This window comes from Drosophila mojavensis, unplaced genomic scaffold (assembly GCF_018153725.1).
Source record: "Drosophila mojavensis isolate 15081-1352.22 unplaced genomic scaffold, ASM1815372v1 contig_36, whole genome shotgun sequence".
In the NCBI taxonomy this organism is placed as follows: Eukaryota; Metazoa; Arthropoda; class Insecta; order Diptera; family Drosophilidae; genus Drosophila; species Drosophila mojavensis.
The window spans coordinates 391,247-417,622 of record NW_025318858.1 but is presented as its reverse complement, the minus strand read 5'-3'; the positions used below and the strand labels follow the sequence as shown (position 1 = coordinate 417,622).

Here is a 26,376-nt window from a genome sequence, read left to right as displayed (position 1 = left end):
ATATATTTATATTTGTTTTCCTTTTTTTAGTGAGTGCTTTTCTGATATATATGTATGTAAGTTTGTAAATTTGATTGCATTTTTATTGTATGTTCGTTAACACTCTTAGATATAAGATTAATTCTTGTTTTCTTTTTCTGTATATTTATTGTTTTAATTACAATATTTAAGTGCAATTTGTTTACCTCTGTCAACAAAAACTTGTTATTATTATTATTTTTCTTTGTGAACTCATGAGTTTTGATTACTTTATTTTCGTATACTCTGTCTGTCTGCTCTGCATGTGACCCATTTTTCTATTTTCCCATTTCCGTTGTCCATCAAAACTGAAACAAAGCCCCTGCTAAAACACTTGAATGACATTTTGTTATAATTTTTATACTAAATTGCATTTAGTTGTAGTTCTAATTATTTTATCTATATAAATTTGTATTTGCAATTTATATTATTTTTCATTTATTTTCTTTGGCTCTGTCATACACTAGATATTAATATATAATAATATATTTAAAACGTGATCCATTTGGTTTATTTTTAACACACTATTTTGTTATTTTTGTATCCCATTTGTCATGGGCCTTAAAACGGTTTTAAGCTACAGTAAAATATTTTCAATACTTGCTGCGAAGCTTAAGTCTTAGCTGTGTAGTTGGCTACAAATAAAGTGTGTATAAGTTCATACGCTAAAAAAGGTGTAATTGATGCTCAAATACATATATATTGTATTCCTTTTCCTTGTGTTTTTTTTGTTTTCTAGTATATATAATTTTTGCTTAGCAGTCTAGAGAGTTGAAAAGCATTTGTAAAGACTTATTTGCAGTAAAAGCGCCCTTTATAAGCGTAAAATACAATACATATAAAGAAAATATTATTGTTACCAGAAGAAAGCTTTAAGTGTGGATGTGGGTGGGCAAAGGCGAAAGCAGCCCTCGATCATAGCTTGGCCGATAATTTGAATGGCATACGGCTTTGTGGTGGAATGACACCACATAATGCTGATGGCAAAGGCTTGTAGGCGAAGAAGAAAGCGAAACGAACGGCTGTGGAATGACATCATATGACACCAATATACTTCACGAATGCTGTGGAAAGCATGCGAAAAACAAAGCGAAATGAGAGCACTCAGTATGCTGCATTAGTGTTGTAAAATGCAATATTAACTGCAAGCGACATTGCGCTGGTAACAGACGAAACGATTCCAATTGCCACTGCAGTGTATGCCAGAGGCAAAAGCAGCAGGTGTCATTCCACTATAAACTAGCAAAATGGTGATTTGTCAATACGTGAATTGTGTTTTGCAGCAGCTCGAACTTGCGTCCAAACATTCGAAGCCCACGGCTTAACAGCTTGATGGTTCCCCTCCGGTTTCATTGGTAAGGACATACACACATACATATATATATATACATATACATATGTACATACATATATACCCATTCGATCATTTATCACATGCTTTGCATTTGGGCCGCTCAACGCGTGTGCGCCTGTGGCTACGGCTTACAGCTTCTTCAGGTCAGATTGCGGCTCGGTTGGACTAATCGGCGACATTTCGACGCTGTCCAGTAAGGGAGTCTTCTCCTCGCTGCAGCTGCTGCCCGGTGCATCGTCCATCTCCATGACAAAGATGCGGGAGAGCTCCGCTCCGCTTAGAGTTTGCCTCGATGGTGACTCGTCCACGGAGCTGTTGTCCTTGCTGCTGTTGTTGCTGCTGCTGCTGTTGCTGTTGCTGCTGTTGGTGTTGGTGTTGCTGTTGCCAATGCTGTTGCCGTCGACGTCGAGTGCCTGATCGAGGGACTTGGATGGGGTGCGATAGTTGGCCGTCTTGTTGGCAGTTGGGGCAAATTGGGGGCTTAAATTCGTTTGGCAGGTGAGCGTGGCCAGGGATGTGGTCTTAATATTGGTCGTCTTCAGGTGATTAATGGAGCAGCTGCTCCAGCGCAACTGCTGCTGGTGTTGGTGTTGGTGTCCATGGGCGTTGCCGCTGCTGCTGTTGTTGACTCCAGCTGCGGATGAGGAGACATTATTGTCATCGTTGAAGCTCATTTCGTCCTCGCTGCCGCTGTGCGTGTTGTTGATGGCTGTCTGCTTGAGCCGCACCAGATGCCGCTCCGAGTACGATTTGCGTGCGTCCATGACGCGCAAGTAGTCAGAGGATTCGCCCAGATCCTCGCTCTTGGAGCTGCAGTACCGTCGCGTGCCCTGGCCCGCCTGGCCACAGAAGCTAGTCGTGACACTCAGCGACCGGCGACTGCCCTGCGAGCCGGGCGAGAGATGGGCCGACGAGTGACTGGGCGAGTGCTCCAGCAGCGAATCGTTGCTCTTGGCAATGCGATTCTTGCGATAGAATTTGCTGTCCCTCCACAGGGTCTGGCGCTGGCTGCCCGAGGAGCTGCCGGTGCGCTGCAGCTCCATGTTGCAGGAGCCTGGGTGATTGGTGGGCGACGATTGGTCTTGGCTGGACGAGGTCTTGCTGATGCGGAAGGAGGCGTGCGTCAGCTTCTTGTACTTCTCACTCTGCATGTTGACGCGATTGTCCGAATGGGTGCGATCCGACATGGGCATGAAGGCATTATCAATGCGTCGCTCCTCTTCCAGTGAGCGGAAGGCCAAGCGATTGACATGTTTCAAGTGTTGCTTATCTGAGCTGGAGCGCTTGGGCGACATGTCCTCGAAGGAGCTGACCCGGTACTTCTGCGAGAAGACCTCAATCATGCTGGAGCGCTTTGAAGGCGATGTGGTGTAGATAGAATTCTGATCGTTAACGAGAATCTTGGGCGGATCAAATTGCTGCTGCTGCTGCTGCTGTTGAGTCTGTGCAGTGGAGGCTAAGGAGGAGCTGCTGGAGTTGCTGGTGGCCGTGACGAGAATCTTTGGGGACAGCGAGACGGGGAAGTGCTGTGGTCGAATGTGGCCCAGGGAGGCGCAGCCCGAGCCAGATGAAGTGGAGCCCGTGCCGGACATGGCGTCGTCGATGTGCAAGAAGTTGCTGGGCGAGCTCTCGCGGCAAGGCGACGAGATGGCCGAGTCCTGCGAGACCATGCTGCGCGGTATGGTGGCCAGTTCCAAGCAGGTCTCGTTGGTGCCCGTTGTGGTGGCTATAATGACGTCTTCAACGCCTTCGTCAATCGGGGACGAGATGGACTGGAAACTATTGAGGCGAATGCTCGACGAGCCAATGGACAGGTCGTTGTCGGTCAGCGAACCGAACGCCGAGTCCTGCGAGGGATTGCTGCGCCCGTACTTCAGACACTTGAGCGAGTACTCCAGGCGGCGACTCTTGGAGTTCTTGTAGTTGCACATGTCTGCTGTTAGCTGGTGATTGAAGGAGGTATGCAAACGCTGCTGGCCACCGGCGCCCGAGCCACTGGCTACTGCATCAGCATCCTCCTCGCCCTCCCCCTCGCCTCCTGCCTCGTCGTCGTACTGCTCAGTCTCGATTGCCAGATTGCTTTGACTGCTGCTGCTGCAGCGTATCGTCGGCTGCGTCGTTGCCGGGGGCTGCTCCTGGGCATTGTCATCCGAGTAGAGCGCCGCATGGTCGCAGTAGTGGATGGGCGACTCTGTCGGCTCGTATTGCTGCCTGTGCTGCGTGCGCGTAAACGAGGACGACGCCGAGGTGGAGGCGGAGGCGGAGTGCCAGTGCTGCAGCCGCTGCAGGCTCCTCATGTGACAGCTGCTGCCGTTGCCTACGACAATCTCCTCGAGCAGCGCCTCCTCCTCCTCGCTTGATATGTCAAATGAGTCCATTGTTCGGCTGATGCTGTGGCAAGGCGAGAACAACAATCAAAATGCGATATACACGATATAAAAGCAATATGGCTATATAGATCTCAGCTCTGCTTGGCTTAGCTTAGCTTGGCTTGGCTTGGCTTGGCTTGGCTTGGCTTGGCTTGGATGCTGGCTACGATGCAGCGCACCTGCTTCTATTGTTTTTCTTACTCTTGACATTTTCTATGCGTGTTTTGTTTAGACTATGAATGAGTGTATGTGTGTCAATGTGAGTGTGTGAGTGTATCAATGTGGGCGAATGTGGGCGTGGCAGTTGAGGCATCAACAAATACTTGCGTGCAGTTCTATTGCAAGCGATTCGCGAGCTGTTGTCAATTGTTTTCAAAGCAGCTGCATTGATGAATCCGAACTGAGTGATTCTTAGTATTTCATTACTTTAAGTAATACCTGTTTTAAGTTAGCTACAATTTTATCCAAAGATATATTAAAATGGAGTCAAATAACCACATATTCATTTCCTAGCTATGACTAACTGTAACTAGATTTATAATCTACTCTTCATAATATTATTATTGCAGGCATACTCAGTTATTCGGCTCCACAATTAACTCTACTGGACTGGACTGGGTTTTTATCCTAATTGGATTTGAGTTAGTTTAAGCTTAAATAATTTGCTATTGTAAACTTACGATATTATTGAAGTATAGAACGTTTAAAAGTATAACCCAATGTTTTTAATTTTTCCAAGTTTCATTAAATGTTTCCAAAATGCAATCCCTAAGAGAGTTCCATTGCTTCAGATTTTCGTAATCTGCACCTATTTCTTATCTTCTGATTCTAAAGATAATTTCTACGTTTAAATTCTATTTAGATTTTAACTTACTGCATTGTTCTACATATACAAAAGTAATATATATGTTGATAACAATCGATTACATCTAAATATGTAAAAGCTACCTACTATTAAAAAATATACCCTTGCGAACGATCAACTTTATTATATTTAATTTTTATAATTTATTCTATTTTTGGAAATTGGACAGCAGTATGAATTATATGTATGTATAGCTACATATACATAGATAAGCCTGCAGGGGTATTCGAATGTCGGCAGGCCGAATTCATTAAATATACGAATAGAGGTTAACGTGCAATATTTATATGAAAGCCGAAAGAAACATCGATATTTGATTACAAACGTGCAGATTACAGTGTATAGATAGGGATAATTAATTTTAAAAAACACAAAGAATATTTATTAAAAGCATTTAAGCAAAGTTTGAAGAAGAAAAAATCATAACAAAGAACTAAAATTAATTTCTGAGTTCCATGAAATCTTTGCAGTGCTGCCAATTATTCGAGAATAAACGCATTCAAAACGGATTTGAAATTAATAAGAATCTTTGCGCATTTATTTCTAAACTTATTAATCATTAAACAATTTTTATTTTATTTTTTTTTATTTAAATTTTTATTTTTTTTATTTTGTATACTAATGAAATTCTATTCAAAAAATTTTTTATTTACTTTGATTTTAGTTTTAGTTCACTAAAAACTTCTGATTTGATAAATTTCTGGAAAACAGATTTGTATTTCTGTAGGAAATATCTGTATAAATTTGACAGATTCTCGGACAAGGAATTTCAAGCTCAAAAAGTTTTTTCTTAACTTTTGGAATTCAATCCCTTAAACGCCAATCGATTTTAACTGGGTTCTAAGTGTGCTAAAAAAGCTAAATTGGCAGCACTGATACCTAAATCTGACTTTGGTTCATTGGTAACCAAAGCTAAAACTCGAAATGGGCGTGGTTCACTTGTGCATTGAAGAGGCGGTGAGTGGTGCTTGGCGTTTGGTGGTTTTATTTTGGTGGTGTTGGCTTAGGTGGTTCGCCGCTTGGTGGTTTTTAGCATACAAAAATTTGCCACTTACCACGATATTGCTTAACACAAGAACAACAACAACAACAATTGCCTGCACTTCGATTCTCATATAGATCTAGATCTTATAAATATAGATATAGATCCTCCATTCTTAGGGCTTACAAAACTTGCAAATTTAGTACAAAAAATTGTTGTGCGCTGCTCAATTGATTAGACATACATATGTAAGTATGTACGCATATATAGAGAGTTTTATGTATATAGATATATAATTTATTTATTCAGGTATTCGTTTCAATTGCCATGTTAGGTTTTATCAAGAGTCTTACACATTGTAGTTGTGGTAATTGTATTTGTGAGTGATTTGTTGTGAATTTAATTAGTTTGCTTTGTTTTTTGTTTTTGTTTTTTTTTTTTTTTGGGTTTTTTGTTTTTATTTGTTTTTTTTTGCATCTTTAGTTAAGTTCTTTGGTTGGTTGTTTGGTTGGTTGGTTTGTTGGTTGGTTGGTTGGTTGGTTTGCTTTAGTACATACGAAAGACTTCATAGGGCGCAGGCGGTACACTGTAGTTAGTTTCGAAACGGGTTATGTAAATAAACAAATGCAGAAATGCAACAATTTGTAAATCATAAATAAAACACACACGTATGTTAGATAAACGAAAATGATCGTTGAGAGACATTCAAGGGCTGATCTGTATGTATTTAGATTGATGTAGAGATGAGGCTTGTGTAACTGCAACTGGTTCAGTTTGATTGTTGGGTTCGCAACACTAAGACATAGATTGAGTAGGATTTAGTTTGAGTTCGAGTTGTAGAGAGAAAGAGAGAGTAAACATTGCATACAAAATACTTTAGTTGAAAAGTTTCTCTACTTATATAGGTATATGTATATCATTAGTTAATATATAGAATATATAGAAGACATGCGATTTGGTTAAGGCAGCAAAAAAGAATAAATTTACACTGAGAGACACATATACATCGATATTTTGTATATGTATGTATGTATGCTTAAAATATACATGAGCAACGATTGTGAATTGGCCATTTAATAGAGTTGCCACCTCATCATCTTTCTAACCCTTCCTGCCCCTGTCCTCCCTCTCCTCTGCTGATATTACTTAATTACACTCGCCTCTGGCATGCATAATGTTTCGAGCTGCTATCTCGGCTAAAACATTACCATATTTACCTTTGGCACACACGCACACACGCACACACACACACACACACACTCATACGGGAAAACGGATAAGTGCAGAGGTGAAATACACATACACACACACACACGCACATATAGTACTAATACACATAACATACGACGCCATTTTTTTTGTTATTTGTGCTCTCATTTTGCATTTTGTAGTTTTTCTTTCCTGCTCAACTCTGTTTTGGTTTGTTTGTTTTAGGCTGTTGTGATATAGATATATATGTACACATATATACATATTTTTGTATGCGTGTGTGTACGTGAATGTGACATTTAATGTGTTATTCCTCATTACCCTGAAATAAGCTAGACCTACGCCAGCTGCAGGCGTAGAGAAACAAAAAAAGAAAAGCATCGAATTCTTAACATTTTTTGTTCTATATATTTTTTAGACAGCAGAAATAATATTTAAAAAAATGTTAAGCCTTTATTATCAACAAACGGAAAAGCATTAAAATGTATATAATATTAACAAGGCAAATTTGAATTCATTTAAAGAGTTTAACATAAAAGCAAATATTTGTATTATTAATTTACTTAGGACTCTCAAGTATTTAAATAAAATATGTTATGCAAATAAATATGTCTCTTCATGCAGGCTGAACAAATTTGAAACGCTAAGCTGAATACGTTAAGTCTAAAATGATGTTCTGATAGACTCTAAATATATCCTGTAATTTATTTTGAATATGCGTTCTCTATATCAGAGATGACTCAATCTCAGCTGGCAGCCTTTGTGTGCGCGTGTATGTGTATGTATGTGTGTGTGTGTGTGCGTGTAGGTGTGAGCAGCTATGCTATTGATTAGGCTTAGGAGAGCGGCTTGGGATACTCACCCAGTGCGTCGATCATGCGGCGTCGAAGGCGGGGTACAGGGCGAACTCGCCGCGCTGAACGAGCTGCCCAGCGAGGCGCATTGGCGCTTCTTGACGGCTTGCAGCAAATTCAATGTAGAACGGCTAAGACTCGGCTTGATTGTCTGGATGGGATGAAATATGTATATATAAAGTATAGGCTCGTTCGTTTCGTTCTCTGTCGTTCTACTTACACTGAAACACGGACCACGTAGCTCGCGTAAATCGATGCTACGAAATAGATCGCATAGGACTAGGTCCTCGACGGAGGGGCAAACGCCGCTGGGCGGCTCAAAGATAAGACCTAATATTTCCAGAACCTGTTGACGCAATGAAATGCAAAAATTTAGCAATCGCTCCACCGCAGCGGCTAAATTTCGGATGATTGATTACCTGGCCGATTTGTGGATAGTGCTGCAGCTCCATTTCGAGCACCCGCATGGACGGCTTCGGAGTGGTCATTTCCTGACCGGTGCACATTTCATAGAGCAGGTGGCCAAAGCACACGATGTCGACATTCTCGATTTCCGTTACGGAGCGAGACCACATGACGGCGTTGTTGCGCGAGTTGAGACCCAGTAGACCGTTCTCCAGGCCCGACAGCCTGAAAAGCGAAGCGAAACGAAACATTCAGCCACCACAAAAGAGATTGCATAATTGCGGAACGCTTGCCACGCCCTCTGACCGTCTGTCCGTCCGTTCCTCTGCTCTCGGCTGCTTCACGCCTCCCGCCTAATATGAATGCTAAGTGCCATTAGGCTTGTTTTCTCCGCAGTGGATGGCCAACACATGGCGACAACTTTTATGGCTGAAATAGCTATGTTTGTGTTTGTGTTTGTCTTTTACATCGCATCGAATGTGCTTATGTGGCAAAGAGCGCTCATCAAACGTAATATGTGAGCATTACTTTATGTTTATGCTTTGAGCGAAGAGCAAGAGTCGGAGATGCCCGATGCTAGGAGAACTCTAGTCCAAGCGCCATTTTGTGTTGTCTCCTCTCTTTTCATACGCTAATAGAAATCTCTCGTATGGCATCTCGACTAGCGACTCAGTTTTTATAACTCTGGCTGTCAAGGCAGAAGATTACTAAATGCAGTTGCTGCTGGTTCCTCCTCTTGAGCCTCCGTTTGACTTCACTCAACTTAAGAGTTCTTCAAACTAATGTTTAAACCGTATTGTAAATGAAATACATACATTTCTGCATATTACATATTGCCTTCTCCTCTTTTCTTGGCCCCTTTTTCGGGTTACACAAATCGTGATAAGTAATTCAAGCCTAAGAATAGATTAGCCACATTTGGCCAGCTCAAATCGCATATAGTCAACCTTATTTAGCTGCTTGGCATTCAGATTGGCAATTCGAACATTGAAATTGAATCGATTACCTTTTGGCATTTGCATACGCACAAGAAGAGAAAACTCGCCTAGCCACGCCCAAAATGTTTTAGCCCTTGAACGAGAACTGCAAAAAGTTAGAACTCTTTTTTTTTCTTTTGTTGAGTGTTTTTGTGCCCCGCGCGTTGGGTGGAAGGTGTTAGTGTGCAGCCGTGTGCACGGCTTGTCGCTTGCCATGAATGGCATGGAAAATGTTTTGGTTCGTAGAGCCCCACGAATGCAATTCACGAGCGAAAAAATTGCATAAAACTGCGTTGAATGGCTTTTGATTCGCCGAAGCGAAGGAATTAGTCAGCTGAGTGCTCACCTGGCCGCTCCGTTCTGTAGAATGACATTGCCGCTATGCAGGTGGCCGTGCAGCGGGAAGCCGCGCTCCTTCAGGAAGAGCAGCGCCTCCAGGATCTGACGGCCCAGGCGCTGCACCTGGCTGACGGGCAGGCCGTTCGGCTTGCGCGTGTACTTACGCGCCCAGGGCTCATTCCATTGGGCCTGGAAGAGATCGGGAGACAATTCGTATTAGTGCTCAAGAAAGAGAAGAGGCGGAGTGCGGCTCACCTTAAATATGAGATCCTTGAGGCTGCCGCGCGAGTTGAAGGGCGTGACCAGGCAGGCGTAGCTGTGCGAGCTGTTGCGCAAGAATCCGAGGTCCAGCACCGGATAGATGTACGGATGGTGCAGAGATCCGAGCAGCTCCATCAGTATTTCGCGCGCGCACTCGTCGGGCGGCAGATCCTCGAGGGCCACGCAGTCCGCTGGGAGCGGCAGCAGCGTCAGCAAACGATCTGTGCGCACCTGTTGCAGAAGGGGAAGTTGGGGGGGAGGAGTTAGTCAGCGCGTCTAATGGGATCGATTGGGCTGCCACTCACCGATGCGTCATTGACCAGAAACCAGTTCTTGGCATGCCGCGAGCCAATCTCGTCCAGATGTGCAATCACCTCGTAGCGCCCATTGGCGCTCTGTATCCACTCCTGCGTGGCGTTCAGTGCTCGCTCCCTTTGTGCTCGCTCCCTGGGACTGCGCTCCACAATGCCATTGCCGCTGTCGAGCGCTGAGTACTGATACTTGATGTTGGGTCTGCAAGATGTGGGCCACAATTTAGTCACTTCGATTGGAACTCTGTTCGCTTAGCTTTCGTTTGAGCGCATACAGAAAGGAATTCAAGCTATGGAAATTCAAATAGGAACTAGAACTAGTCATACTTTCACATTCATGATATGCCGATTATATACAGACGTAAGCGCTCGTAGCAGTGATTATTTCCTTGGTTATATAGCTAGAGAATTCAGCTGAAGCCCATTCCAATTCATAGTCGCCCTAATCTTAATTAAGATCAGACGCGAATCAGAGCAGATAGTAAAGTACATGGCATGAATGTCGCATCAAATGCTTTCGCTTTCGCTTTCGTGTTGTCGAGCAATTTTGTAGCATTTCACTTGACCACGAAGCATTATCGCATGCCACAGCCGCAGAGCAGACCACAGATCGCATGCCATGACAATTGTGACACGACAGTTGTGGGAGAGTTTGCCGAGTGAGGGCGGGGAGGGGAGAGCAGTCTGTTTTGGCACGCCATTGACATGCAAAGCGCATCCGCATTCGAATTGAACGCCGAAACACTGTGAGAACTTGTTGAAAAATAATTTCCACTAGGGAAAGCTGGCAAATATAGTTGGCAAACAAACGGAAACTTGCTGAACAAAGAAAAAAGGGCTGCCTAGATGTTGTGGCCAAGGGGAGGCAAAGGCAGAGGCGAAGGCGAAGGCGAAGGCGAGGGCAAGGCCTGCCTGCACAATGGCGCAGCGGAAACGGAAGCAAGAGTTTACCGTGTTCATTTTTTTTATATCTTTATTATATGTTTATTTTTAAGGAATATACAGACAAAGTGAGGGCCTGCCTGACTGACTGACTGACTGACTGACTGAGTGAATTTTGGCCAAGTGGCGGCAAATGCAAATGCAAAGTGGATAAACTGAAAAACGAAAGCGTGTCAAAAGAGAAAGCAAATTGCAGTGTCTCGAGACTCGAGTCTCGAGTCGCTGCGGCTTAATTGTGTGGCAAAGAGGCTGAAAGAGAAGTGACGGATGCGAAAAAGAAAGTCTGTTAACGAAACACAAACTGGATTCAAGTGCCACCACCTACCCACCCGCCCACACTCACACAGACCCCCAGATATGCCCAGACTGGGGGCGAGCTCATAAACAAACACTTAGGGGCCACTCAATCAAAACAGAGCGAAGGTTAAGCACATCCTCGGGTTAAGTTTAGCATGTGTTTGAAAATTTAATAAGGCAACGGAGAGTGCGACTGTGGCAGAGCCGCAACAAAGGCGTGTGTCATAAAACTTGGTCAAGAGACTTGCTTCGCGGCTCACTCGTGCGGCTAACGCGCCGTATACGCAATCTGTGTATATGTAGCCCCAAAACAACGTTGAGCGGGAAAGTATAAAAAGCATTGCAAGGCCTGACGAAACACAGCATTCATAACAAATTGACGCACACACACACACTCATACACTCACATACGCACACACACACAGTTGTTTTTGGTAAATGTCTTTGGCCAACGTTGCGTATGCTTCATATTTATATTGCAGCGCTTTCAGCTGTGCACTTTATAGTTTGTTGTGCTCTTCTTGCAGATGTTAAGTGCCACGACCTTGAATGCAACTGTGTGGCATATATATGTATGTATAGGTGAATATATGCTATACACATACATACATACATGCTGCACTGTGGGCTTTGCACTATGTATGCATTCATTTTGCAGATGTGTGCATGAATGCTGTTTGTGTTTGTTTAAGCTAATTTAAGCTAAAATGTTGCTCTCAGCTTGTGGCTTTTCGCTTGATGGAGTATTATCTAGAGGCAGATTTAATGAAAAAGTCATTGGCTGCTGGAAAATCTTTAAACATCGGAATATATTAATAAATCTAGAAAATTGTTAAAAGAAGAGCACAAACAAATACTCTTGCTGAGTTCACTCCGTAATTAACGTGCTCGAGTGTGAAGATTTTTTATTGCATACTTAGCAGGGCAGCAGCTGTGGGGCCTTTCCATACGTATGTAAGTGGGCGTGTGGACGCGGTTCGATGCTCGTTAGGGCCCACTCCGAAACACACCCATACGCACACACACACACATGTCGAAAAATCGCGAAAATAGATGCTTTCCACTTACACACGCGAACTGTAGCTTACGCTCGCTTGCACATTCATCACACGGCTCAGCACGCAGCACACAGGTACACAGATACACACACATGCACAGAGACAGAGACACACAAAGGTATTCAGAAGCACATACACGCCCACACACATACATATACACACACATCTGAGAGGAGGACTTTCATCAATGCGCGTCGCTTTCACTTTCCGAGTGAAATTTTCCAAGTTGATAATTTAATTTGCAATTTTTGTGCCTGCTTCTAATTTAAGCAGGTGCAAAACCTTGACAACTTTTACCTGTGCAGTGCTGCCAGCCCCTCTGCTTCGGCTTCTGCTTCTGCCTGGCAGCATATGGCACACCGAATGCATTTTATCATCACATTTAATTTCTATAAAAAGCGAAATTTCTGTGGCCCCGAGTCTTTTGTCCTCCTGCCCTTTTCATGGCAGTGATGTTAAAGCAATGCGAGTTTCGAGTGGATTCTCTGTCTAATTCTTTACAATTTTTGGGAAAGTTGATTTATGCATTATTAAATTCAAGCAGATAGCGAATTTTCAAGTTAATGAATTATTCTGGGAGTCCACTTGAAACGATTCCAGTTAATTTCGATTTTCTTTTTTTCTCATTCTGCCGGATGCCTTGTGGGGCAGCTGTGCTGTATTCACGTTCAAAATCAAGTTCAAAATAGTGAAGTGTTTTATTTTTTACTTTGCTGGTTTAAATTGTGGTTTCTGTGCACTAGAACTACGTGAAAGCATTGCGAACGCCATTAGCCGCTAATTATTTAGCATGCAAAGTGCTTCAGCTACAACAACAAAAAGCGATCGTAACAAAAAGATAAACTGAACGAGAACAAGAACAAGAAATAGAATCGAAATTGAAATTGAAATTGAAATAGAAATAGAAATTGAAACTAAAGCAAATGCACTTGAAATATCTGAAGAAGAAAAAATTGCCAAAAGAGCAAACGATAAAGAAAAACGAAAAGAAAATAGTAAGCGAAGTATACCAATTGTATGTTAAATATATATATATAGAGTATTAGTATGTCGTATAGTATGTAGATACAATGAGTTGAGTTGAGTTGAGTTGAGTTTTGAGTCTCTTTTTGGTTGGAAATTAGTTGTTGTTGGTTAGTTGATTCGTTGGGAGGGAAGTTAGAAATAATATAGTACATATAAATAGAATATGCAACCTGGTTGTTAGTACTGAATCTATAGTATCTCTACTTCCGGTTTCCGCTGGCATCGATTTGCTAAAAAAGAGCCTAGCAAGATTGTCTAACCTCGCGCTAACCAGTGGCGATTTCTCCGAGTGCTCGGATTGATCTGAGTTATCTTGCTCCGAGCTGGCCGACCGGTTGCTGCAAATAGAAGCACGCGAAAAATAACGTACCAGAAAGAATTTTGAGCAAATTTAAGCCAAACATTTCGAAACAAACAAAAATATGCAATAATGTGAGTTGGATTTTGATATTGTTTCGCTCCTTTGTAATTGTTGTGTATAAAATAGTTAATTTTGATTTTGAATAAGCATCAATGTAGATTATAAGCTAAAACTAGGAATATAAACACAAATATGAGAAGTCAGATGTTTCCCAGAGTTGGAAAATAAAATTTAAACAAAATTAAAATGAAATTTCTTTCCCTTTCTTTCTTTCATAATTGTGTTTACAGTTTGAAGAAGCTTCGTTATAGACTATATAAACTAAAACTAGTATAATTAACATTGATGAGAAACCTGTGCATTTACTGTGTGGCGTACATTTTTTTCTTGTTTTTATTTTTTTATTTTTGGCGAACAGCTGTGCACATGTCCCATCTTAAGAAATTGTGGACTCTGCTCTAGTTGTGTGTGTGTCTGACTCGTATGTGATCTGGGACAGTGCCTGTGGTCAGTTGACGTACTCACCTACTGTAGATCTGTCGTCGATTGGCAGCTGTCAGCGCTGAGACATCGAACTCAATGGCCGAATTGGAGCGCTTCAATCCGTTCGCCTTGTGCAGCTTCTTCATAATGTGTTTTACTTTCCTAAAAGCGATTCGAGTTCGATATGATGTGTGAGATGTGAACAAAAACTTTCTTTCTTTTCTTATTTTTGCATTCTTTTTTAAGTGTCGGAAAAGCAAAGAAACTGAGGAAAAAACTTATTTTTACTGAGGAACTTTCGATTGGGATATCAATTTGCTAGCCTTTGCGTAAGTTTCATAAAATTATGAGAGTTGCCATAATTTCGAAAAGAGAAAACTTTGAATCAGTTAGGTATTGGGCATCATTCATGACGAAAAATGGGTACAAAATCTTCAGGGGGAAAACAAATTGAAAAATGTATAATTAACAACATTAAACTATTATAAAAGTAGAAAATCTTTTATCTAAGCAGAAATAGTAATAGATAATCTAATAAAAATTGAGAAAAACAGAGCTTTTAAAATATGAATGATTTGAATGTACTCCATTGGGTCGTAAGAAAAACGGTGCTAGCTAATGCAATGCTGTTAATATTGTATAAAATGTAGAACATATTCTAATTTTCATTCCTGTCCTTTCTTTAATTTAATAATTAAAAATTCTTAAATTACTTGACTTTTAAATTCAAACCAGATTATATTTAAGGATTTAATCCAAGCAAAGCTTCGACTTTGCCTTTGCGACACTTGTTTTAGTTGAATTATTCTTATTCAATATTTTTATTTTGATTTATTTATCTTTTTTTAAATTGGGTTTTCGGTCTGTTGTCGTTGAGGAAACTCACTTTTCCGGCACCGGCGGCCTGACGAACGGATCGTGTCCCGTTACGGCGCTGGCGCGGTTGTCGAGCCGCTGCTGCTGCGCAGCTTTGTTGAATTTGAACATGGTGAAGGACTTCTTGGCGCTGGCTACTTCACAGACGCGCACGATGATCTTGCGGCTGCTCTTGAAGACCGTGTTCAGCGTCTTGTAGACGAGTATGGAGACGGACTTGGAGGCGTGCGTTTGGTGGTTGTGGTTGTGGTGGAGGTGCGGATGCGAGTGCTGGTGCTGCTCGCCGTTTGGCTGCAATTGGGGCAGTGGATTGGGCAGGGACTGCTGCTGCTTCAGTTGATGCACTGCAGCATGCGTCGACGACGACGTCGATGATTGTGATCGGGTGATGACTTTCTGTACTGCGGGCTGTACGGGCTTCGGGTGCTGGTAGTGCTGCTGCTGTTGCTGCTGCTGTAGTTGCTGTAGCTGCTGGCGGTGCTGCTGCTGTTGCCGGTGGCAGCTGATGATGAGCTCCTGCTCCTGGCTTTGGAGCGCTGGCGGCGCGACGGTTTCACTGCAAGTGTCCTATTATCGACAAGGATGGATGCACAAATCGATAATCGATAACAAATTGTGTGTGGTTGTTGTTTGTTTTGTTTTGTAGTAGTAGATGTTGTTGTTGTTGTTGTTGTTGTTGGTAGTTTGGAACGAAAAGTTGAGTTGCGAAAAGAAATGGAAAGACATATGCAATAACAGTTTAATAAATAAGTTTTCTCAAACTTCTTACAATAAAAAACACAGCAACAAAAGGGAATTTTACGAAATAACGAAACTGAGTTAAGCGTTAAGAAAATCAAAGATTTCTGCATTTGGCATTTGCATTTGCATTCGAGGTGTCGCTCCACCTATTTGACGTCACATTTAGCACAGTTCAATTGCACTGCAATTGATTAGGTCTGCTTGTGTCTGTGTGTGTGAGTGTGAGTGTGTGGGTGTGGGTGTGCGTGTGCGCGTGTGTACGTGTGAACGTGTGAAATAAAGTGTTTGTCGTAAACGAAATATATTTTGCTTGCGTTCAACTATGGGAATATGACATTCACAATAAGCATTTGACAAGGCCTTCCGCTTGTGTACGCCATTTGAAACCAAAAACTGCATTTCGGCAACTCAAACAAAAATGTTCAAATTTTCACAATTTTGTAAAGCCATAAGAATAAAGAAGGCAAATAATAATAACATGCGAAAATCGTAAATTTTTATCAACTAAACTAATTATTTGCAGCCAATATTGGTTTTGTTGCATATTTGCATAAATATATATTCAGTTGTATACAAAAAAGCGAGTCGATTGCTAAAACTTGCGTGTGGAACTAAATCTGTGTAGTGTAGTGTGAAAACACAGCCAATTGCTAAATTATTGAACTTTTGTGAATTTCTGCGTTGCAAATAAAAATTGTTGAAGACATTTGTTCGATTTGATGCACTTTTGTGGTTTGCTCGACTAGTTTAAAGTTTTGTTTGAATATTGCAATTTTGGCTTTGGCATTTGGCGTTTTGGCTTCAAGCAAATTGCGGATTTACCTACCGATCGCTCAAGCAACAAAGTTTGCAATAGTCCAATGCACGATGCCTATGTCTGCAGTTCGATTACAATGTTATATATTATATAGTGAAAACAGTTTCGGTGGATTGCATAAATTAATATAGGGAATTGGGCAAGTTTCACTCTGGTGTTTAGTTATTTCAAGTGAGAGACATCTGCTCGTATAGATATCGCGAGATCGAGGAATTAACTTAGATGAAACTGATTTGAGGAGTCTTTTGAAAGCATTCACTTGCTGTGCAGCTCACATTCAAGTTAATGTTAAGCTCAATTTTTGGTAGACTTGTAAGGGACTTTTAGCTTCGAGAACAACAGTAAATATCTATTCAAGATCTTTTGACTTCGGCGCTCTTCAGTTGACCTTCAAGTCAGCTTTATACAAAGAGCGCTTAGGTTCGTAGAATATCATTTTACGCATTCGACTGCTCACGTGTAACTGCACACATACACCTACACATCCACTCACACTCACATGCATACACCAATTGTTTAGCTCTGGTGGGGAGGATGACGTGTGAAAAGTAAGCGCATTTGCAGCTAAAAGCAAAACATTTGCTTGAAACTGTGGGGCTTTTGCTGAATGCCATGGCGACACGGCCAAAAATCCTTCGTAGTGAAAAGCCACAGCAACAGAAATAATTGCAACAGCTATTGCAACAGTAACTGTAACGGTAACGGCAACGGCAACGGCAACACAGTGACAGGAACTTTTAATGGACGTTTAAATAAATCATACGCCCCGTTTACCGCACCCACCCAGACCTGTATGTGTGCGTGTGCGTGTGCGTGTGTGTGTGTGACATTGAGCTCTATATGCCCCACAGTGGCCCATGGCATGGCCCCACGACATGTGCCTTGCACGTGCCTTGCCCGAGGCATTCTTCGCCATTTGTCTAATTGTCTAATTCTAATTTTACGCTTTACATTTTATTTGCGTTGTTGTTGTTGTCAGTTGATTTAATCGTATTCCCTTTCAAAAACAAAACATTCAGGCCACTCACTCGCCCTCTGCCTCTGCTGCCTTGTATGTGTATGCGGCTTATCTAATCAGGCGTGCGAAGTGCTCGACAATTGCACTGCCTTTGGCTTTTGCTGGCTTTTTTGAGGCTTATTGATTTTCTTGTGTGCCTTCTTTTGGCCCGTCTTAGTGCCCGCTCTTGTCTTGCCATGAGGTCAAGTGGGAAGAGGCACGAGAGTGAGAGAGAGAGGGGGAGAGGGGACAGGCAGGCCGGTAGGCAAATTCTCAAATCAATTTCTATTTGCCAGTCCAATCCCACCCCCATCCTCTTGCTCCCTCTTCATACTGTTGTAATTGCTCATATTGCTTGGCTGGGGGAGTCAAAGGCAAAGGATGTGTCAAGATATACGAGTTTATAGCCATTACGATTATTGCATTATCCTGTCACTTCGTTGTACTATTGCAAATTAAATTGTCAATTTGCTTCTGGCACGGAATGGCAACAAAGAGAAGCGCAAGGAAAAACGCGATTCGCGGGCCGCGGAGCGGGAAATGGAAAATTAACGAGCGTTTTATATATCATAATACGCTGGCTTCCCGTCAGCCGCGGCAGCTGCCCCAATGCGAATTATTTACAATTATTTACTATCGAACATCGGCGGGCCTAATGCTCCCTTGGCATGGCAGAGCTTAGCGGCATTAAGAAACTGTTGGCCTTAGTCACATATCGATGTTCAAAAATAGCGAGAGCTCATATGCCCGATAAAGTTGTCTGTGCAGGTGTTTTGTTTACCTAATGACAGCCATTTATATATATAGAAATATACATTCACTGGCTAACGGAAAGACGTGCTAACTTCACATTGGACTTGGGCAAGAGTTATTTTCTTTTGTGGGCGAACTGTCAGAGTCTCCCGACTCCCCTCTACTCCACTCTGCCAAGAGGGGCTGCAACTTATATGTCATCCATTTGAGATGCGTTGCGCATTCCTCTCAGTCTCTCAGCCTTGCATTGAAGCCAACTTCTGACAGCCAGCGAAAGCGTCAAAGGCCAAAAATTCAATTGCACATCAAATTTAACGATAGTTGGTCGTGCTGTGGGCAAGGGCAGACAAACTCTCATTTGCCCGGGCGGTGATTAGCTGCGAACGCAATTTGGCTTAATAGAGAAACACCCGACACATCAAAATTAGCACCTGCGCGTCCTTTGAATATTCGGCCCGCTCAGAGCTGCACGTCGAAGGATCGCATCAGTATAGAAGCTGTCATTGTCGGACGGGAGACCAGCGCGAGTATCGAGGCTAAACTCTTTGGTTCCACTTTACTTTACCGAACGTGGCGTCGCCTTCAGTCTTCACTCTTCAGTTTGTCGCTCTATAAACACGAACACGTGAAAATTCAACCGGAGCTAAAAAAAAACGCGGCCACGCGGCTCGTTGGGTCGTCTGTTAATGAATCTAAATTTCAACATCGTTTCGGTTAAAGCGCAAAAGTATGAAAAATTCTTTATTCCAGTCTGCCTGACTACTACTACTGCTGCTAGGAGTGTGCATGTGTGTGTGTACGATATGCTTGCGTGCCTCATATCAGAACAAGGTATCGTTGCCTCCGCTGGTTTCTTTGCTTTGGTATTGGCCCGTTCTGTCGGCCCCTTCTAACTGGATTATAAAAATTGATTTTTAATTTTTATGACAATTTCCAAGCGACTCATGTTGCTCTCGCTACTGCTATTGCTCTCGGTCTCGGTCTCGGTCTCGTTCTTGCTCGTGCTCTTGCCATTTCCATTCCTATTCCCATTTGTGCCCCCTCCTGTTCGAGCACTTGAGCTTGGTCTGCTCTTTGACGATGGTCTAATGATGTCCCATATATCATGACACTTTTCATAGTGGGGTAAAACAGTTTTAATTGCTTTGATCGATTGTGGCGATAGTGTGGGAGTCACCCAGATAAACAATCGGAAAAGTTTGACTCAACTGGCATTAGGAATACATTAGTTAGTCAAAAGTTCGACGCTATCGAGGCTTACATTAAAGTGAAAGTGGCTCTGCTGCATTTGTCTTTTGCTCTCTTCATTTTATTTCTTCTTTTCTTGAAACAGAGAAATGTCCTGTAGAACTCGTGTCTGCACCTTTTGTGTCAATTTCGCCCACTGTGCTTTGTCTCTCGACAGCTGTGGGTGGCAATGAAACTCGCTCGTGACACATTAATCATGACCCGCTCAACGACTGTTTACCTCTGTTGACCATCGGCTTTGACCACGACTCCGACTATATAGCCGCCACAGCCATAGCCATAGCCACAGCCACAGCCACAGCCACAGTCATAGCTATAGAGCCACACATGTTCACATTTCGGTCGCAGGACATTCGTTTGTATGCAAATATTTCAGTTTGTTTGTTTTCTGTTTTGCTGTTTCCTTTCTCTCTCCCTCTCCCTCTCTTCCTTTCGCTCGCTCTCTGTGGGTGCTCCATATGGAAATTGGAAAAGTTTTTACATACACAACTGTAGACATTTGTATATATGTATACGCCGCGTTTGGCCTTTCACTTCGCGTGGAAGACACTTACAAACCGAATCGACATAAACAGCCCGCCGATGGGAATCAAAAGCACACACGCAACACACCAACAGGCACGCAACACACTAAGGCATGCCCGATGCCCGATGCCAGTTGCCAGTTGCCCGTTGCCCGATGTTCGTTGTCCTTTTGTGCGTTTGTCCTTTAATAAAATTTTATGTATATATGTATGGGTGTGCCGTGTAGTGTAGTGTAGTGTTATGTTGTGCTGTGTAGGGACGAACTGGCGCCAACTATCGTAATAGGCCCCTCGGCGTCGCTCTTAGTGGTCACCATACACAGCTCGTCCTGCCCCGCTCACCCCGCGCCGCACGCCTTGAATGTCAACTGCGTCATTCTTGCTCGGCCAGTTGCTTGATTTTTGTTTTCTTTCTCGTGTTCATTTTCATTTTCATTTTCATTTTTTGAAAGAGGGCTGCGCCCTGTGCCCACTTCCAGTGACCTTGTATCATTAACTTAATTGTTTCGCAGGCAGTCCAATTGCCGACTTGAATTATTCAGTTGGCTTTCTCTGTTTAGCCTTTGTCTTTCTAATGTCGACATCGCCTCCCCACTCCCCCAGTCCGACAGACCCCCAGTCCCCCGGGCCGCCCATCCGAGAGCTCACTCATATCTTGGCTGTCTTTGAATGCCACGTGGACTGCAAAGTCGTATTCATAGACCTCCCTCTTCCACCCGCCACCCACCACCCGCTACCCGCTACCCAGCACCCGCCTGCACGTTGTCTGCCCGTTTGCACTTGGCTCTTTGACAGTCACGTGCTGCATGGCTTAGTGCTACAATATAATAATATATCTGAAAGACCAACAACCGTTTAGCTTTGGCAGGCCGTAAAAAATGCGTCGAATGGGTTGCTTGGCCGACCTAATTGGATAAGTCTCATTTGTTTTCGTTGCAAGCTCGTTGAGAATTCACATTTTGAATGGAAAGTAGATTGCTGCAATGACCAGAGACGTCTACATACCTGCATCGTCTTATCCAGTATGAAATGACAACGATTCCACCTAATATCAAACCTCCCAAGGCACACCAAAATAGGGTCTGAAAGAAAGCAAAGGTAATCGAATGATAAATGGTATTCATAGAAAGAGCTATAAGTGAATTGAATATGGTTAATGAAACACACTTTTTTGAATCTTATCTTAATTTAATTGATGTCAAAGGTCAAATGTCATTTTGGTCACTTGAAGGATTTGCGAACAATGGGGGGAGCCGATAGAGGGATTAGCTGGAAAAGGTTTCAATCATTCGATACATTTAAAGCAATCTCTCCCGATGACCTTTGAGGCTGGGTGTTGTTTGGTCTGGTCTGGTTTGGTCAGATCATCAATTTGGCGGACGACGATGTCAAATGCATTGGATTTTTGGGTCAATGTGTGACATGGCCATAAAAATCAGTAGAAAGCTGTCCATTCACGTTGCCCAAGTCGGATGATTTATTAATTGAAGTTCGGCACCGACCGAGATAAAAATGTCTCCCTCTCCCTCTCTCTCTCTTCCTCTCTCTCCCTCTCTTTCTCCCTGTTAATGGGATAAATGCGCACAGAAAGTTTGAAGCAGTTAATTAAGTGCATTGCCCTCTGAGAGCGCTCAGCTTCGGCTGTAATTTCCGTGAGGAGAGAGACGCATGTGCATGAGAAATGCAGTAAATGAAACCATAATGGCGGTCTGGCACTTGGCAGCATGTTACTCGGCAATTTGTGATTTTCCAACAATTTCAGCACAATAAAATCCTATCGTTGGCTGCCATTGTCTCTGCCATTTTGCTGGTCTAAGTTCATCTGAAAATGGCAGGCTGCCAAGCTAGATGAATGTGTGAAGGGATGTGGCACGCTAAACGACGAGGGAGGAGCGGGCGAGGAGCAGGAGGTGGAGCACGGGCAGGGAAGACGTCAGACTTTTTATTGCTGTGGGCTGCATTTTCACTTTGGCAAAGGAATTAGGAAAGACTGGAGCCGGGCGGGTAATCCTCTGTTTTACAATAAATTTCAATTAAAAGAAGATAAAATAAGACAAGAAGGTTATTTACTTTCCAAGTAATATGAGGGATGATTTGTATAACGGAAGAAGAGCCTTAGCTCGACTCATATTTTTGTTAGTTCGCAAATGTTTCAGACTACTCTCGCATATATATATATATATATATATATAATCTATTGAAAATGTGCTTTTCGAGAGCAGAGTTCAAGGCTATTGAAGTTACGGTACTTACAATCCAGTAGTGCGATTCAGTATGTTTGCTTGGATTCAGTTGCATCGCACGTTCCTTTCATTTATGCACGTCACAGTGGGTCGGCTGAAATGTGAATTGGGAAGAGAAAAATGCTGATTAGAAAACAAATAATTTACTCATCAAATGATTTGGTTTTTAATAGGTGCACTTGCAGGGCTTTTTTAATTGAACTTGAAAAAGTTTTGTGCTTGTAGCTCTGCATAGTTGTTAGGTAAGAGGATTTCCAGGAAGTCTCTCTTATGTAGCTCGGAAGTATGCTAGCCAAATTAGTTTAGGCCAAGTTGCTGGCGCTACGTACTTGTTCGACTCATTAGATTTCATTGATTTGTTTTACCGAACATAATTGGCAAAGTGTGAGCTCGGGCTGCCATTGATTGAATGAGCCGACAGATTAGCTTCCTTCATCATATTTCAAGAGCACTTAATTTCGAGACGACCCTGCGGGGGCTGACGACGACGTCCAGCTGAGCGAGCATATCGAAGTAGGCAGGCTGGTGGGAGTGTGAGTGGGCGTGGGCATGGGAGATTGTGATTTACGAGAACCTACTCAATAGAGTTTTTCAGTGCCCTTTGCCAGGGAAATTATCATAGCATAGCTCAGCATAGCCGACCCGGCCTGACAGGCCGAGCGGAGGGGGAGGAATTGCCAGGGCTGTGGGGGAAGTTGTTGAATTTTTGATTTACTGAAATGGTTTCAGCTTGCCGTTTGGCATTTGCACACAACACGTGGGCTGCCAGCTGAGCAAATGGCAAACTGTTGATTTAGTCTCTGAAATGCCAGTCATGTAGACCCTCTCTCGGCTCTGTATCCCGGCGCATCGAGTGCTCGGCACGCGCCTGAACTTTGAACTTTTGAACAGTGGACACGTTGACGCTTCGCTGGAACACGACAGCCATTCAAGCTGTCAATCAGCCTCGCTTGCCCCGGCTCTACACAGCCAGATGTGTGCAGAGATGTCAAAATGAACTCGAATTTACTTAATTCCATTTCCCCTCATAAGTTTCCTTAGGCAAATATATATATGTATATATGTACATGAATATAAAGGTCAAGTTAACAATCCAATTTCATGTAAACTGAAAGCAATTGACAACGAGCCGCGGCATTTGAATTGACAGCAAATGGCGTTCGAGTCGATGGCAAAGGCACGCGGGCCAGGCCAGGGCAGGCACATGCCATTCCCCAGGTGGCCATTTGCATCAAGTTGTAAACCGTTATTCACAGCCAAGCATAATGGATCGACGAGAAGGTGGCCCGCAGCGAGTGGGCGGGGCGTGTGAAAAGCATATGGCGCGAATTAACAAGTTTGCTTTATGAGCGAAAAGTGGCCTAATAAAAATGTCAATAATATGACATACACACACACACACACACACACACAGACCACAGACACACACACCCACAGACATGAACTGAACTGCTTGGCACGCCAAGTAAATTACTAATACACCGCGTAAGCCGCACGTCTGCTGGAAAATCGACTCTGTGGCAAGTGGCAAGTGGAAAGTGGCAAGTGCAGCTGACCGACCGAAACTGTGCGCCACATTTGGCGTGTGTTGAGTGTGTGCGTTCATTTATCATCAGCTGGCTGTCATGTTGAGCCAGTCAGCGTGATTTGTCCCGCTGCCAGCTGAAGCAGCTTTGCCTTCGTCTGCCTCAAACATACATTTTGATGGTTATACTTTTGTGTATGTGTACGTGTGTGTATGTGTATGGCACACATTTGGTTGCGTGTTTCGTTCGTGGTTCGTTTCCCACAAGTTGTGTGTGGCTGAAAGTTTTTTGTCGTTGTCGTAACAAACTGCTGAATTCCGTGCACTGTTAGCGCCGCATTACGTTTAAACAATTAGTTAATTATATAAATTAACGCCGTCTTGATGTGCACTCATTTAATTTGGCATTAATTGTGCTTTATTAGGGCTGCGACATTCATTGAAATTGAGTTAAGTGCACCCTAAGAGGCCCATTTAATAATGCCAACGGCGGCTTAAGCTGAGCTGATGTGGGCAATTCACGAACCAACATTCAAATGAAACACGTATCGTCTAACATTCCATCACGCTTTACCTTCCCTCTTTGATGTACCTTAATACTCATTTTCATGTATTTATAAATATGCAGATGTATTTGTGTGTATGCATACACATGCGTATATATGCGTATTCCCTTAACGGAATACAGACCTAGTAATTAAAAAATTAACAGTTATTAGAGTAAGCTATTGCCTCTCTATGCGATTCTCAATAATTAAATAGCTGGAGGAGTATGTTTCCTTACATGTCTACATGCATGTGTGTCTATATATATGTATATGAATAGTAATGCATAATGTAATAATAGTTGACCTCCAAGCCTAGTGCATCTCTGTCTGAAGAGGTGTCCAGCGCAGTCGAGTGCGAGTATTGAGCTTTGCTTTTAGAATCAAGGCGAAATTCAAGTTTACACACTTCCGGCTGCAACATTTTCGAAAAAGAAGAAAACAAATGGCAACGGCAATGGCCGTGGCAATGAGAAATGGCCAGAAGCGAGCCAGGCAGAAACGTGAGCGTGAAATGTAAATGCAAATGAAAATGAAATAAACAAGTCTCGGCCGCTTGTCAGTTCCGCACAAGTCTGCACGGAAAATGGACGCCGGCAGTTGCCATAAAAAAGTATGTAAATTCTATTAAACTCAATCGACACACACACACACACATGCACATGCATATACACAGTGTAATTGGATATACGAAAGGCGAATCGCAGAGATTATTGAAATCATGAATTGACAATCAGTGAAATTGATTGCTGCCCAAGTGAATGAAATACACAAAAACACCTATGAGGTAGCACAGGTTAGGGCAGCAGATGCCTCTGCCTCTGCCTCTGCCTCTGTGTTAGCTCCAATGTGGGGCAGGTCAATGCTTGGACGAGTGGGCGTGACGAATAGGCTGGCCAGCTGTGGCCCGAGTGACCCGAATTTGTTGTGATAACTGCCGAGCACATCCCGTAAAAGCGACGATTTGAAATGCCATTTTATTGTCGGGCCCACCGGTAATGGCCAGGTGCTAATCACGTCGACCTGCCACGGATGTGGGCACGGAATTCGTCGCTATGACGCAGCCGTGACACTCGCCGCTTTGAATCCGACTCTGACTCCGGCTCGGGCACGGTACCGTCACGTTGTCCACAACATCTGCCGGATGTAATAAAAGCAAAGAGCATGGGAGCCATACAGTGGAGCCCAGGCCCAGGCACAGGTAATGGCAATGCCAACAGCAGCAACAGCAGCAGCAGCAGCAGCAACGGAAGTGCAGGTGGTAACCATCCTGTGTCTCATCAGCCATCCAACCAACCAACCAGCCTGCGAACCAACCAACCAACCATTGACCATCGTCCGGCGGGCACTTCGCTTGGTTTGTGTCGATATATACATACATATATATGTATGTATATGTGCGAGCTCGTAAATTTAAAAGGCTCCACAACGGCAGCTGCTAGCCACGAGCTTTCGGGGCTTTTATTTCTATACATGCATATCATTTTATGCATATTCACAAAGTGAGCAAGCAAAGAGAGTATATTAGTTTTGCATTGTGCAGAGTACGGCTTCAAATATGTTCTCCAGCTTAGCTAGCTGGCCGAGTGTTATGCATTCGAGGCTGCCCGTTCTCTCTCCGCACACAGTGTACAGAATGCGGCATTTGTAATGGTAATGGTATGTCGGCTCTCAACATATTGCACAATGCAACCAGTGAAACGAAGGCCGCGTCGAACCTTTAAGCTTCAAGTGGAAACCTTTTGAAGCAGACCAAAGGCTCTTGTGGTCTTTCCCAATCCACAATCCAAGAGCCACGAGCCACAGGCCACAGGCCACAAGCTGGCTGCAGTTGATTGAAAGTAAGCTCAGCTCTTTTTTTGCTGGGCTCATAGAAAATAAGTAATATTTATGTTCGATTTGATTTGCTATTTGCCACAAACAATAAATAATACGAGTGGAAGAGCTGGCGGCACAGATATCGCCATCGAGCACTCTCGTGAGCCGCGACTCACGG

At 43.2% G+C, this 26,376-nt stretch overlaps 1 protein-coding gene across 9 annotated transcripts in view; it reads right to left on the bottom strand.

The window, feature by feature from the left end:
- Window positions 1–494: 494 nt before the first annotated feature.
- The window catches only part of LOC6575572 (slowpoke-binding protein), a 34,768-nt gene continuing 8,886 nt past the window's right edge, over window positions 495–26,376 (bottom strand). For 2 of the 9 annotated variants that reach the window (XM_044009033.1, XM_044009034.1), the window contains exons 3-11: window positions 22,321–22,404; window positions 21,073–21,149; window positions 9,939–10,146; window positions 9,628–9,864; window positions 9,380–9,561; window positions 8,071–8,281; window positions 7,872–7,997; window positions 7,660–7,802; window positions 495–3,763 (exon numbers count right to left, since the gene is read on the bottom strand). In XM_044009033.1, coding sequence (XP_043864968.1) covers window positions 1,501–3,763; window positions 7,660–7,802; window positions 7,872–7,997; window positions 8,071–8,281; window positions 9,380–9,561; window positions 9,628–9,864; window positions 9,939–10,146; window positions 21,073–21,149; window positions 22,321–22,365 — 3,492 coding nt within the window. In that variant the 5' untranslated portion in view covers window positions 22,366–22,404 and the 3' untranslated portion in view covers window positions 495–1,500. The other 7 variants (XM_044009032.1, XM_015164722.3, XM_015164721.3 and 4 more) reach the window with 7 other exon arrangements.